This window comes from Lepisma saccharinum, chromosome 5, assembly GCF_977018435.1.
Source record: "Lepisma saccharinum chromosome 5, izLepSacc3.1, whole genome shotgun sequence".
NCBI lineage: Eukaryota > Metazoa > Arthropoda > Insecta > Zygentoma > Lepismatidae > Lepisma > Lepisma saccharinum.
Genome location: NC_139233.1, coordinates 15,903,665 through 15,916,034, shown reverse-complemented (window position 1 = coordinate 15,916,034; position 12,370 = coordinate 15,903,665). Strand labels below are relative to the sequence as shown.

Sequence of the window (12,370 nt, the reverse complement as noted above, 5' to 3'; positions counted from 1 at the left end):
TCGATAACTCTTACCATTTTCGAGATATTTGCAATTTAAGATTTTTTTAACGCTGGACTTAGAAAATTTTCGGTATATTTTTTTTTTGTTCCATGACGACCTATGTTTATTTTGGTATGGGAGGACAGAGGACACCGAGACTCGACCGACACACTAAACCCAACCTCTCTACGCGTACTCTACGTCACCAAAAAAGGTTAAAGGTTCCAAATGACAATAGTTAGAGTTTCTCAAATCTAGTAAAGTGGATTGGTTGAAATCTCCAAGGCGTATTATGCATTTTTTTTCAAATATGAACACGTTAAAACTAAACTGTCTCGGATTTTTGAGTTTTGTATTCGCCCTGAGAAAATTCTATATAAAATAACATACCTGAAAATTATATTCACAGTAGATTGATTTTTTTTGAGTTTTGTAATCACCTGAAGAAATTCTATATAAAATAACATACCTGAAAATTGTATTCACAGTAGATTGAATTCTTGAGTTTTTGTATTCGCACACAAGAAATTCTATATAAATAACATACCTGAAATTCTATTTACAGTAGATTGAATTTTTGAGTTTTGTAATCACTCCAAGAAATTCTATATAAAATAACATACCTGAAAATTGTATCGCTATATACTAGACTTTTTGATTTCTGTGATTTTGGAGAAAGCAATGGCATCCACCACCAGTTTCAATCGTAAAAATGATAAAACTGAATGTGTTACTTGTGGGAAGCTAATCTCAAGGAACAATTTATCGGTACACAGGGCAAGATGTAGCGAAACAGGTTCGAGAATTAATCGTTCGTTACCTTCTAAGTCTTGTGCTCGATGCGGAAAGATGATCAGCATTGCACATTTAAGTAAACACCTCAAAATTTGCAAACCATCGACCGAACAAGGAACATTGAAAAGGAAAATCGATGATTCAGAAACGGAAGCTTCCACTTCCAAGCAAATTAAATTATCTAATGAACGCAAACCAATTAGATCTGCATTCAACGACCAACTCCAGGATTTTTTAATTAAGTCAGAACCAGGCCGTGACATCCTTAGTTTCTTGGATGAAACGAAAACATCTGTACTAAATATTTTAAAAGATAAACTTGAAAACAACTCTATAAAAGTATACGTTGTTCTGTTTTCTGAATACGAGAAAGTTGATGGCACAACGAGTATTTTTTATCATCGTACAAAAAACCAGACACTTTATTTTGCTGACGTCGAAAATTTGGACAACTTCTATTATAAAGTTTCCAACGAGCTGGTTAAGAAACATGACGATTTCGAGGCTAAAGGGTCGGGATGGTCTCTATGTGGAAGTCCTCACATGTTAACTGTTTACGTGAACCAATTCTCGCCTCTTCGTGCATCCAGCTACGTTCCTCTTCCACCGAACATTCAACACAAGAGGGCTGTGTTAAATATACAGAACAGCGATAAAAAGTGTTTCCTTTGGTGTATATTGGCTGCACTGCATCCTGTTCATTGGTCAAATCATCCAGAACAGGTTTCTAATTACAAACAATACGAGACCGACTTTCAAAGTGTAATGTCTGACATTGAATACCCGGTGACATTGTCGGATATAACAAAGTTCGAAAATCGTGCAGGAAAACGCATCGCTATTAATGTATATTCCTTCACGTCAGATAAATATCTCGTGCATCCCGTCAGGATAAGCGATATCGACGATGACGATGCTTGTGTAATAAATCTCCTTCTCATTTCCAACGAGGATGTCTATCATTACGCGCTAATTCGTTCAATGTCTCGATTACTAGGAAGCCAAACAACCAAGCATGAACATTGCATCGAAGTTTGCCCAAGGTGTTTGACCACGTTCGACGATCAAAAACAACTCAATTATCGAAATTACACCGGACGTCAAATTGCTATCGATAAACTTGTCGAACATAAAATTTATTGCGGCAACAACGGACCGGCTAGAATGTTGATGCCCGAAACGAACGAAGTCGAAGAATTCAAAATGCACAAGGCATTGTTGGAACATCCCGGAATCATCGTCGCAGATTTCGAGTCTTTCCTGAAACCACTCTCCTACTGCGAACCGGATCCTGAAATTTCCTCCACAACGCCGTACCAGCTTCATCAACCTAATAGTTTCGGCTATGTTGTTGTGCGACGTGATAAAATAAATGAAGCATATATATACCGCGGGCCAAATGTAATCGAACACTTCCTGGAAAAAATGGTGGAGGAGGTTGAGGTAATTGGTAGCCAAGATGTCTCACCAGGTGGTGAAAATCATATCCGCTTCCGTTGTGAAAGAATATGGGGATGAATTTAGGTTTCTGGATTTTAAGATTGCACGTGTTGCAAATTCCACCTATGTAGTTTCCGCTGAAATGATCGTGGTGGAATATTTTTTTGTTCTCATCAGTGAAACTTTGATCACATACCGGACACACCTCAGTGGAATTGTAATTTTGAAGTTCATTTTCAGTTAAAGGTGTCATCGGTTTTGATGTAAGCAGTACGCTACCAATTACCTCAACCTCCTCCACCATTTTTTCCAGGAAGTGTTCGATTACATTTGGCCCGCGGTATATATATGCTTCATTTATTTTATCACGTCGCACAACAACATAGCCGAAACTATTAGGTTGATGAAGCTGGTACGGCGTTGTGGAGGAAATTTCAGGATCCGGTTCGCAGTAGGAGAGTGGTTTCAGGAAAGACTCGAAATCTGCGACGATGATTCCGGGATGTTCCAACAATGCCTTGTGCATTTTGAATTCTTCGACTTCGTTCGTTTCGGGCATCAACATTCTAGCCGGTCTGTTGTTGCCGCAATAAATTTTATGTTCGACAAGTTTATCGATAGCAATTTGACGTCCGGTGTAATTTCGATAATTGAGTTGTTTTTGATCGTCGAACGTGGTCAAACACCTTGGGCAAACTTCGATGCAATGTTCATGCTTGGTTGTTTGGCTTCCTAGTAATCGAGACATTGAACGAATTAGCGTGTAATGATAGACATCCTCGTTGGAAATGAGAAGGAGATTTATTACACAAGCATCGTCATCGTCGATATCGCTTATCCTGACGGGATGCACGAGATATTTATCTGACGTGAAGGAATATACATTAATAGCGATGCGTTTTCCTGCACGATTTTCGAACTTTGTTATATCCGACAATGTCACCGGGTATTCAATGTCAGACATTACACTTTGAAAGTCGGTCTCGTATTGTTTGTAATTAGAAACCTGTTCTGGATGATTTGACCAATGAACAGGATGCAGTGCAGCCAATATACACCAAAGGAAACACTTTTTATCGCTGTTCTGTATATTTAACACAGCCCTCTTGTGTTGAATGTTCGGTGGAAGAGGAACGTAGCTGGATGCACGAAGAGGCGAGAATTGGTTCACGTAAACAGTTAACATGTGAGGACTTCCACATAGAGACCATCCCGACCCTTTAGCCTCGAAATCGTCATGTTTCTTAACCAGCTCGTTGGAAACTTTATAATAGAAGTTGTCCAAATTTTCGACGTCAGCAAAATAAAGTGTCTGGTTTTTTGTACGATGATAAAAAATACTCGTTGTGCCATCAACTTTCTCGTATTCAGAAAACAGAACAACGTATACTTTTATAGAGTTGTTTTCAAGTTTATCTTTTAAAATATTTAGTACAGATGTTTTCGTTTCATCCAAGAAACTAAGGATGTCACGGCCTGGTTCTGACTTAATTGAAAAATCCTGGAGTTGGTCGTTGATTGCAGATCTAATTGGTTTGCGTTCATTAGATAATTTAATTTGCTTGGAAGTGGAAGCTTCCGTTTCTGAATCATCGATTTTCCTTTTCAATGTTCCTTGTTCGGTCGATGGTTTGCAAATTTTGAGGTGTTTACTTAAATGTGCAATGCTGATCATCTTTCCGCATCGAGCACAAGACTTAGAAGGTAACGAACGATTAATTCTCGAACCTGTTTCGCTACATCTTGCCCTGTGTACCGATAAATTGTTCCTTGAGATTAGCTTCCCACAAGTAACACATTCAGTTTTATCATTTTTACGATTGAAACTGGTGGTGGGTGCCATTGCTTTCTCCAAAATCACAGAAATCAAAAAGTCTAGTATATAGCGATACAATTTTCAGGTATGTTATTTTATATAGAATTTCTTGGAGTGATTACAAAACTCAAAAATTCAATCTACTGTAAATAGAATTTCAGGTATGTTATTTATATAGAATTTCTTGTGTGCGAATACAAAAACTCAAGAATTCAATCTACTGTGAATACAATTTTCAGGTATGTTATTTTATATAGAATTTCTTCAGGTGATTACAAAACTCAAAAAAAATCAATCTACTGTGAATATAATTTTCAGGTATGTTATTTTATATAGAATTTTCTCAGGGCGAATACAAAACTCAAAAATCCGAGACAGTTTAGTTTTAACGTGTTCATATTTGAAAAAAATGCATAATACGCCTTGGAGATTTCAACCAATCCACTTTACTAGATTTGGGAAACTCTAACTATTGTCATTTGGAACCTTTAACCTTTTTTGGTGACGTAGAGTACGCGTAGAGAGGTTGGGTTTAGTGTGTCGGTCGAGTCTCGGTGTCCTCTGTCCTCCCATACCAAAATAAACATAGGTCGTCATGGAACAAAAAAAAAATATACCGAAAATTTTCTAAGTCCAGCGTTAAAAAAATCTTAAATTGCAAATATCTCGAAAATGGTAAGAGTTATCGAAAAAAATATATCGAAAAACACCCCCATACGGCATCGTTAGATGCCCCTGTCGATTTTGGAGGTGTAGAATACGTATACCAAGTTTTGGTGGTCCTGGGGTCAAGGGGTAAGAAGTTAGCCCACCCCCTCCCAAAAACTTTGATCACTCGTAACTTTTGAACGAATAGTCGTAGAGAGGTCGGGTTTAGTGCGTCGGTCGAGTCTCGGTGTCCTCTGTCCACCCATACCAAAATAAACACAGGTCGTCATGGAACCATTTTTTTTCATCAATCGAAAATTTTTTCCAAATCCTTCGTTAAAAAAAATCTTAGGACAAATAAAAAACCTACAAAGACAGAGACATGGACATAGACATTACATACAGACATAGACATTACACATAGACAACTTAACCTAACTTAACCGGGAACACGAGCCCAGGGACAGGAATAGGACCCCGGGGACAGGGGTCCAGGGACAGGGGGGACCCCCGGGGACAGGGGGTGGTCACTCCACCGCAGCAGTGGTTGAACGCAGCTAATGATCGAATATTGTTTCCAATGTGCTTTGGATACATACATGAACACCATATATATATATATATATATATATATATATATATATATATATCAAGAACAACATATACATTAAACAACCCCGTTCAGAATCCGTAGACTCAACACAGAGAAGTAAATATACACACTGTTAAAGACTCCTAGACACGCTGAAAAACTTTCGACCACGACCGGGTTCGAACCTATAGGCCACACGTAGAACGAACAATGACAAGAACGAGTGAACGCCTTAACACGCACGGCTACGGAGGAGAACCGAGAGAGGTCGTGTATAATTGTTCTTATATACCCAACAAAACTCAGAAACTGTCATACGCGAGAGCTATATTTTGCAACAACTATAATTACCCAACACTAGCAACAAGAACAAAAAAATATATCAATTACTTGTATAATATTAATTAGTAACTTTAAATAATATTAATTATTAGTTTTCAGTTGTAATTAATTTTAAAAAAACAATTAATAACATGTTAGGTGATGATAACCAAGTGCAAAAAGCATTGCATTTTTTTTTTTACACACAAAGCACCACTTAGTTCACAAAACCTCTAACAGATGGCAGATAGTTACATGGTTCTAGTTAGGGTGATGATTTTTGGGTTGTTGGATTGGGGTTGAAGAAGACTATTTGTTGTAGTGACCACAGTATTGTTTTTTTTTTTTTTTGTGTGTTTTCTGTTCTCTTACGAGAATTAATATAGGTTGTCATAGAACCCTCCAATTCATGACTTAGGAAAAATCTGTTTGGTGATTCATCATGTACACCTATATGTGAGAAAAAGTATGAATAGAACCTATGATCGGAAATCCAAAATGGCGACCGGAAGTGGGGTTATCTTGGAGACGGTAAGACTTAGGAAAAATCTGTTTGCGGATTCATCACGTACGCCTATATGTGAGAAAAAGTATGAATAGAACCTATGCTCGGAAATCCAAAATGGCGACCGGAAGTGGAGTTATCTTGGAAACGGTAAGACTTAGGAAAAATATGTTTGGTGATTCATCACGTACGCCTATATGTAAGTAAAATATGAATAGAACCTATGCTCGGAAATCCAAAATGGCGACCGGAAGTGGGGTTATCTTGGAAACGGTAAGACTTAGGAGAAATCTGTTTGCGGATTCATCACATACACCTATACGTGAGAAAAAGTATGAATAGAACCTATGCTTGGAAATCCAAAATGGCGACCGGAAACAGAGTTATCTTATCGCTTTCGCGTTTGCCTTTACGATATTTTCCGTTAAGGTTGCAAGAAACGCATCATTTTCTGGCGTAGAACTGTCTTTTTACCCCTATCAACAATCGAACCAACATCAAGATCGTTTGCGAGTTCAACAGTCCATTGCCCGAGGATACCGTGTGCAGCGTCATCCTGGTCGCCGAGAAGTCCTTCGCGTACGACGTGAAGAACAAGAGGGTGACGGAGCAGTTTTAAAAAAAAATCGTAAAAAAAATTGCCACATACTAAAAAAAAATCAACACATTTTTTTAGGTTATATAAAATATAATGTAAGTTAGTTCGATGCGCAAATAAAAAAAAAATAATAGGTCACTGAAGATCGTAAGAAAAAAAATCGTAAGATAGGTTAAGTTATATCACGTAAGATCGTGATCCAGTAAGGTGTTGGCAACACTGCGAGTAAGATAGGTTAAGTTATATCACGTAAGATCGTGATCGATTAAGGTGTTGGCAACACTGCGAGAAAATTAGGCTTATGCCTTACAAGAGAAAACCATTAAGTCGAGCCTCACCGAGCCTCACTCCGAGCCTCATTTTCGGGCACAGAACTGTCCATTTGGGTCTACTCTAAAGTAGGTCAAAGCATGTAGAGGCTCTCGTGTAGTTTAGCACGTAAAAAAAAAAAATAGGTTAAGTTATATCACGTAAGATCGTGATATACCTACCAAGTATGAGTGGGAAAAAAAGGGAAATTTTACTAAAACATCGCTAAACGCTAAAACATCGACAAAAAATTGTCAAAATATATCAAAAACTGATATTCAATTGATAAAAAAAAAGGCTACAAATGCATACCTACCAAGTGTGAGTGGGAAAAAAGAGAAATTTTACTAAAACATCGCTAAACGCAAAAACATCGACAAAAAATTGTCAAAATATGTCAAAAACTGATATTCGATTGGTAAAAAACAGAGGCTACAAATGCATACCTACAAAGTGTTGCGTAGAACCGGCTAATATACACTACTGAGATCCTATTTTCTTCAATCAGGGGCCATCGCATCACATTCTTTGTCAACCGGTCATCCAGTCCGACGGGCAACTGGGGGCCGTCCTGGAACTCTGGAGGCGAGAGGATGGTCCAACCTTCCACGAGGAGGACGAGGAGATCACCAGCAGTTACCTCGTCTGGGGAGGAATAGCGCTGCACTACGCCCACCTATATCACTCCATGAACAAGCAGAAGAAACTCAACGACTTCCTCCTGGCGGTTGTGAAGTGAGTGACGATTTCATATTACATTCTTTCATGATGTGAGCGGGAGCGGGATTTAACCCTCCATCGGTCGCAACTGAAAAGTAACAAGATCGGTCGCGCTGTATCTGTGAGGCCGTGTTCACACGAGGCGACTTGTCGCGGAGACCGGTCGCCAACAGCTGTTTCCTGCACGGGAAACTGCCAGAAACCGTTCGCCGAGACTCACACAAACACACACTCTCAATTTTAGTCGAGAACATGGAGTGCAGTGAAGAATTGCTTCTTCTTGTGCTTCTCATGAAAAAAGAAAAAAAAAGAAAGGGAAAAAGAACAATGCACGTTCATCCTATGCTGCAAGCAAGACTGCACAGAGGCCTGTATCACACCTTGTTTCAGGAACTGTGTGCGGATGAAAGGAAACTGCCTAACCTAACATAAACAGTAGAACACCTATTTCATCTTTTCGAAAGCTGGTTTCTCCTGAAAGTCTGGGAAGAACCTTTTAATTATAACAAGGTACGTGACAGTAATTAATAACGTTTAAAGAACAAGTTAAATTAAAAACTCAAGGCGTATGCCTCGCAGGAACATTCCGCTCGACTCTTTCAACTGTGATAAATACTCGGAACGGAAATGTTATTTTAAAATGAATATTGCGACCACGCAGAGTCTATTAATAAGTAAGTGGTGACCACACAGGGTCGTTACACAGTGCAGGAATTTATTTTGTGTTTACTTTTGACTTCATTTTTCACCGAAGCCTGCAAAAAGCGCAAGAACCACAGCAACAATCACCTCTTTCGTAATTCAATGAGCAGAGAAGTTGCGAAACTGCAGTCGCCACCTGTGAACTCGCTCATTTACGACAATGTCCCATGTCCAAGTTCAGCGACTGTAAGACACTTCTAACGGTTGCGCTAGTGGGCGACTGAAAAACTGTCTCTCGCGGTCGCCCAACAGCAGTCGCCACGTATGAACGTTGCCGTTTAAAAAGCTTTGCTGCGAAGAAGTACGCAGACTGTCTCCGCGACAAGTCGCCTCGTGTGAACGCGGCCTGAGATACCAGTACAGTTTTTACTAACATATTCATGATTACTTTTTAATTTTCACGTTAATTTATTTTATTGCTATATAAATAATGATTACAGTCCGGATCTTTAGGTGCTGCACTAACAAAATAATATTCTTGAGCTCTTCCATACATCGAGTCTCTCATCTTATATATCGCCATATACACCCATTCCGTGGTAAATTATTCCCCCTAATTTGCACCTACAACACCCCTCTGCACCTAAAATGAATTTTGCTCCTATTCTGCCCTTAAAACATGGTTTCAGTAGCGAATTAAAGTAAAAATGTACGATTATATGCGGCGTTCTCTAAATCGAGGAAATATTTTTTAAGAAATGGGAAATGTTTGCCTTCTGGGAGGGAAATTCTACGAAAAGGGAAATTCTTCCTGACCGATAAACGATTAAGCTTTTGAGTTTACCAATGGGCGCCTCCAGGATCGCTCAACATGGTAGCAAATGTTGACCTGCTACGTCACACAGTTTTATGGCCTGTCCTGGATGCAAAGTTGAGAAGTAGCGACGTTCCAGCCGAAAACAATTTAAAATCGCATTGCGTTGCCTTGTGGCGTCTGCAGCGAAAATGGCAGGGCGTGTTGGGCTGTTGAATACGGTGTCACTATTAACGATTATGATTTTTTTGATTTTTTGATTTTGAATTTAAAATTTTGGGAGCGTCAGCACTTAGGCTATTTTGCTCCCGTCACATTATACGGGGGCCAGCCCCTTATCATTACAAATAACAACTCTAGCGTTGCATAACTAAAAATGTTAAAATGTTCTGACTTCTGTTAAAAGCTGAGGCCGTAAACGGGCACTCAGCACACACAAGGATAACAAACAGGACAACACACACAAAATTATACTGGCCATAGTGCCAGTCGCCAGAGCCTCGTTAGTCTTTAGTCCAGGGTGCACTACGTGGAAGTGAGGTTGACTTTTGGGCGCCTACGTGGAAGGTCACCCCTTACACCCCATTAATGGATTATGAATCGATGTGATGACATATATATGGATGCTATTTCAAATTAAAGTATGTGGTTAATCTCGAAGTAAAACATGAGTAGATCTAGATCTGTGTCTACTGTCTATAGAGATACAATTGGGGGGAAATGTTATATTCCTAATTTGAGAGCTTTGGTTACAACAATTCTCTGTGGTTACAATTTTATTTCTCCAAAATAATACGTAATAACCATGGAGGAGTGACATTGAGTGTAGAAAGGTTGTGGCCAGTTTTATTTAAGGATATATGTGTTTAAATTAAAGATTATTTTCGTATAGGAGTGCAAGTTTGACACAACGCTCTACTTCTTGTGTGTTTATTTGTTTGGTGATTTAAGTTAACTTTATGCACAGTAGGCTAATTTGGACTGGGCCTACAGTTTAAAGTGGAATCCGAACCACCATGTGCCTACACCGGGTATTTTACCCGAAACGCTTTTTGTGTGTGTGTGACCTTATTGGTTGTAAACCTTTGTTAAAACACTTATAACATACGCATACGCTACACTATAAGTGAAAGAAAGATTAGTTTCGAGAATGTGCTTTGAAATGTGATCATTATTCCTCAATAGTTTCATGCCATTGTTAATAGGTCGGCACCCGTGGTGGTGTGGTTCCCGGCCTGGGAATGAATGCTTGTGAGTGTCCTTTCATCAATTTCATCATATCATCATTCATTCCCATTTTCGCAAATTTGTCAAAAGTGGCACGAAAATGAAGTAAAATAAAACAAATCAATAAATCAACCATTGTTAATAGGACAATAATAAATACGATTTAAGAACAATAGTTTCATTTGAATTTTGTTTTTTATCGTCGCTTTTCTGCTACTTTTGGCTAATCGTGAAGATGAGGATGATTGATTATATGATGAAATTGATGAAAGGACACTCACAAAGAACACCCAGGCTGGGATTTCAAACCCGTGACCCTGGCGTTGTAGCCGCGGATGTTGGCTTACGAACAGAAATGTTGAAGAGTGAGAATAAGTTGCAAAATGTGTGCAAGATTGTATAACGGTGTTCTCACGTTGTTTTCACGCAATAATGTTTGATATAGTTTAAATTATCAATTGCTGATTGTGCTTTCGTAGCTGCGAAAAGAATGTGAATTAAAGCAATATAAATAAAAACGTACGAATTGACGTTTATACATTAATATGCCACATTTTTTAGTTGTCTTTATGATTAACTCTGCATGATCATCGTTTAAGTTATTGTAATACCATCCTCCTTCCAATGGATTTTCAAACATCACACGGTGCATTTCTTGATATCACGCTCCCTTGAAAAGTATGTATTTCACCCAGGAAATGGCCTCGATACTTGATGCCAATTTTTCTTGCAAAAGAAGGGACATGAAGAAGGGACATTCACAAATAATATCCCGGAGTGGTTAAACATCGCGATACGACCATAGAATAGTTAACTATTCTATGATACGACGCCGGGTCCCGGGTTCGAATCCCGGCCTGGGCATGCTGTTCGTTGTGACTGTTCCTTCACCATATCATCACTCATCCTCATCTTCGCGATTAGCCAAAAGTGGCAAAAATGCACAGTAAAATAAATCAAATCAATCAAATAACATCCATGGCTATACCGGACCTCGAACCCGAAACTTACGTAGCGAGATAAAAAATGGTCTCCACCACATGCTCATCCGATTTAGCCAAAAAAAAAACTTAATGTTGTGAACAGTATTTGGGTTCATTACTTTTTTAACTGCGTTATTTTGTTGGTATTTTTAAATATACTTCAGTTGAAGCCAGTGCATAATTATCCGTTGACAGATCACTCATTCTCCGAGAATATAGTGGCGAAAAAGTTATTACTATTTAAGGCTATTGGATGCGCGACCTAAAGGTGCGCTTGGGCTACATAATCGAACTTACAAGTACATTTTACTCCACGCATCTTTTAGTTCCGCCGCGCCATGTTGCAACTAACAGAAGACAACAGACTTGCAGACGACAGTTGACCGCAGGTAGCGAGAGAATTTTATGTTGAGTGAAGCCGCGGTCGCTCCTTCTCAACAACCAGGTAGCAAGCGCCTCCAGGGTTCTTGCTACTCAACAATGTTGGGTTGCTGAGTGGTCCTGGAGGCGCCCAATATGGACAACAATTCAGTACAACTCACTCCTTTTGTATTCAGAAACCAGTGCCAGGGGTGAGTGAAGGTAAAAACTCAAGGATTCTCTACTGATGAGTGTATATGTAATCAAAGTATATATTCATTTCTCACAATACTTTCTTTGTAATGTTTAAAATGAAAAATTATATGATACACATGAATGTACTTAAGGTTTTCTTAATTTTCTTTTGCACCTAAATATGCACCTATTTTGTTATTTTCTTGCACCTTTTTTTGCATCTGAACGGTCAAAAGTTTACCCCTAAACATCCAGGCTCTAATAATGATTCTTAAGGATCTTAACTGCTGCGGAGCAAAGAACGAATGAATTCAACATTTTTCCGGATTCTAACGGTAAATTCTACAAGGAGCGTGCTACTATTAACACAAACGAGATCGGTCGCTCTGTATCTCACAGATACAAACAGCCTATTAAGCCCAA

The 12,370-nt window shown here is 38.9% G+C and overlaps 1 protein-coding gene across 5 annotated transcripts in view; it reads left to right on the top strand.

Annotated features, from left to right (window-relative positions):
- The window catches only part of LOC145987673 (putative 3',5'-cyclic phosphodiesterase pde-5), a 186,460-nt gene that overhangs the window by 147,195 nt on the left and 26,895 nt on the right, over positions 1-12,370 (top strand). For all 5 annotated transcript variants that reach the window (XM_083122203.1, XM_083122205.1, XM_083122206.1 and 2 more), the window contains exon 7: positions 7,515-7,741. In XM_083122203.1, the coding sequence (XP_082978329.1) occupies positions 7,515-7,741 (227 nt within the window). The remainder of the gene's footprint in view (positions 1-7,514; positions 7,742-12,370) is intronic.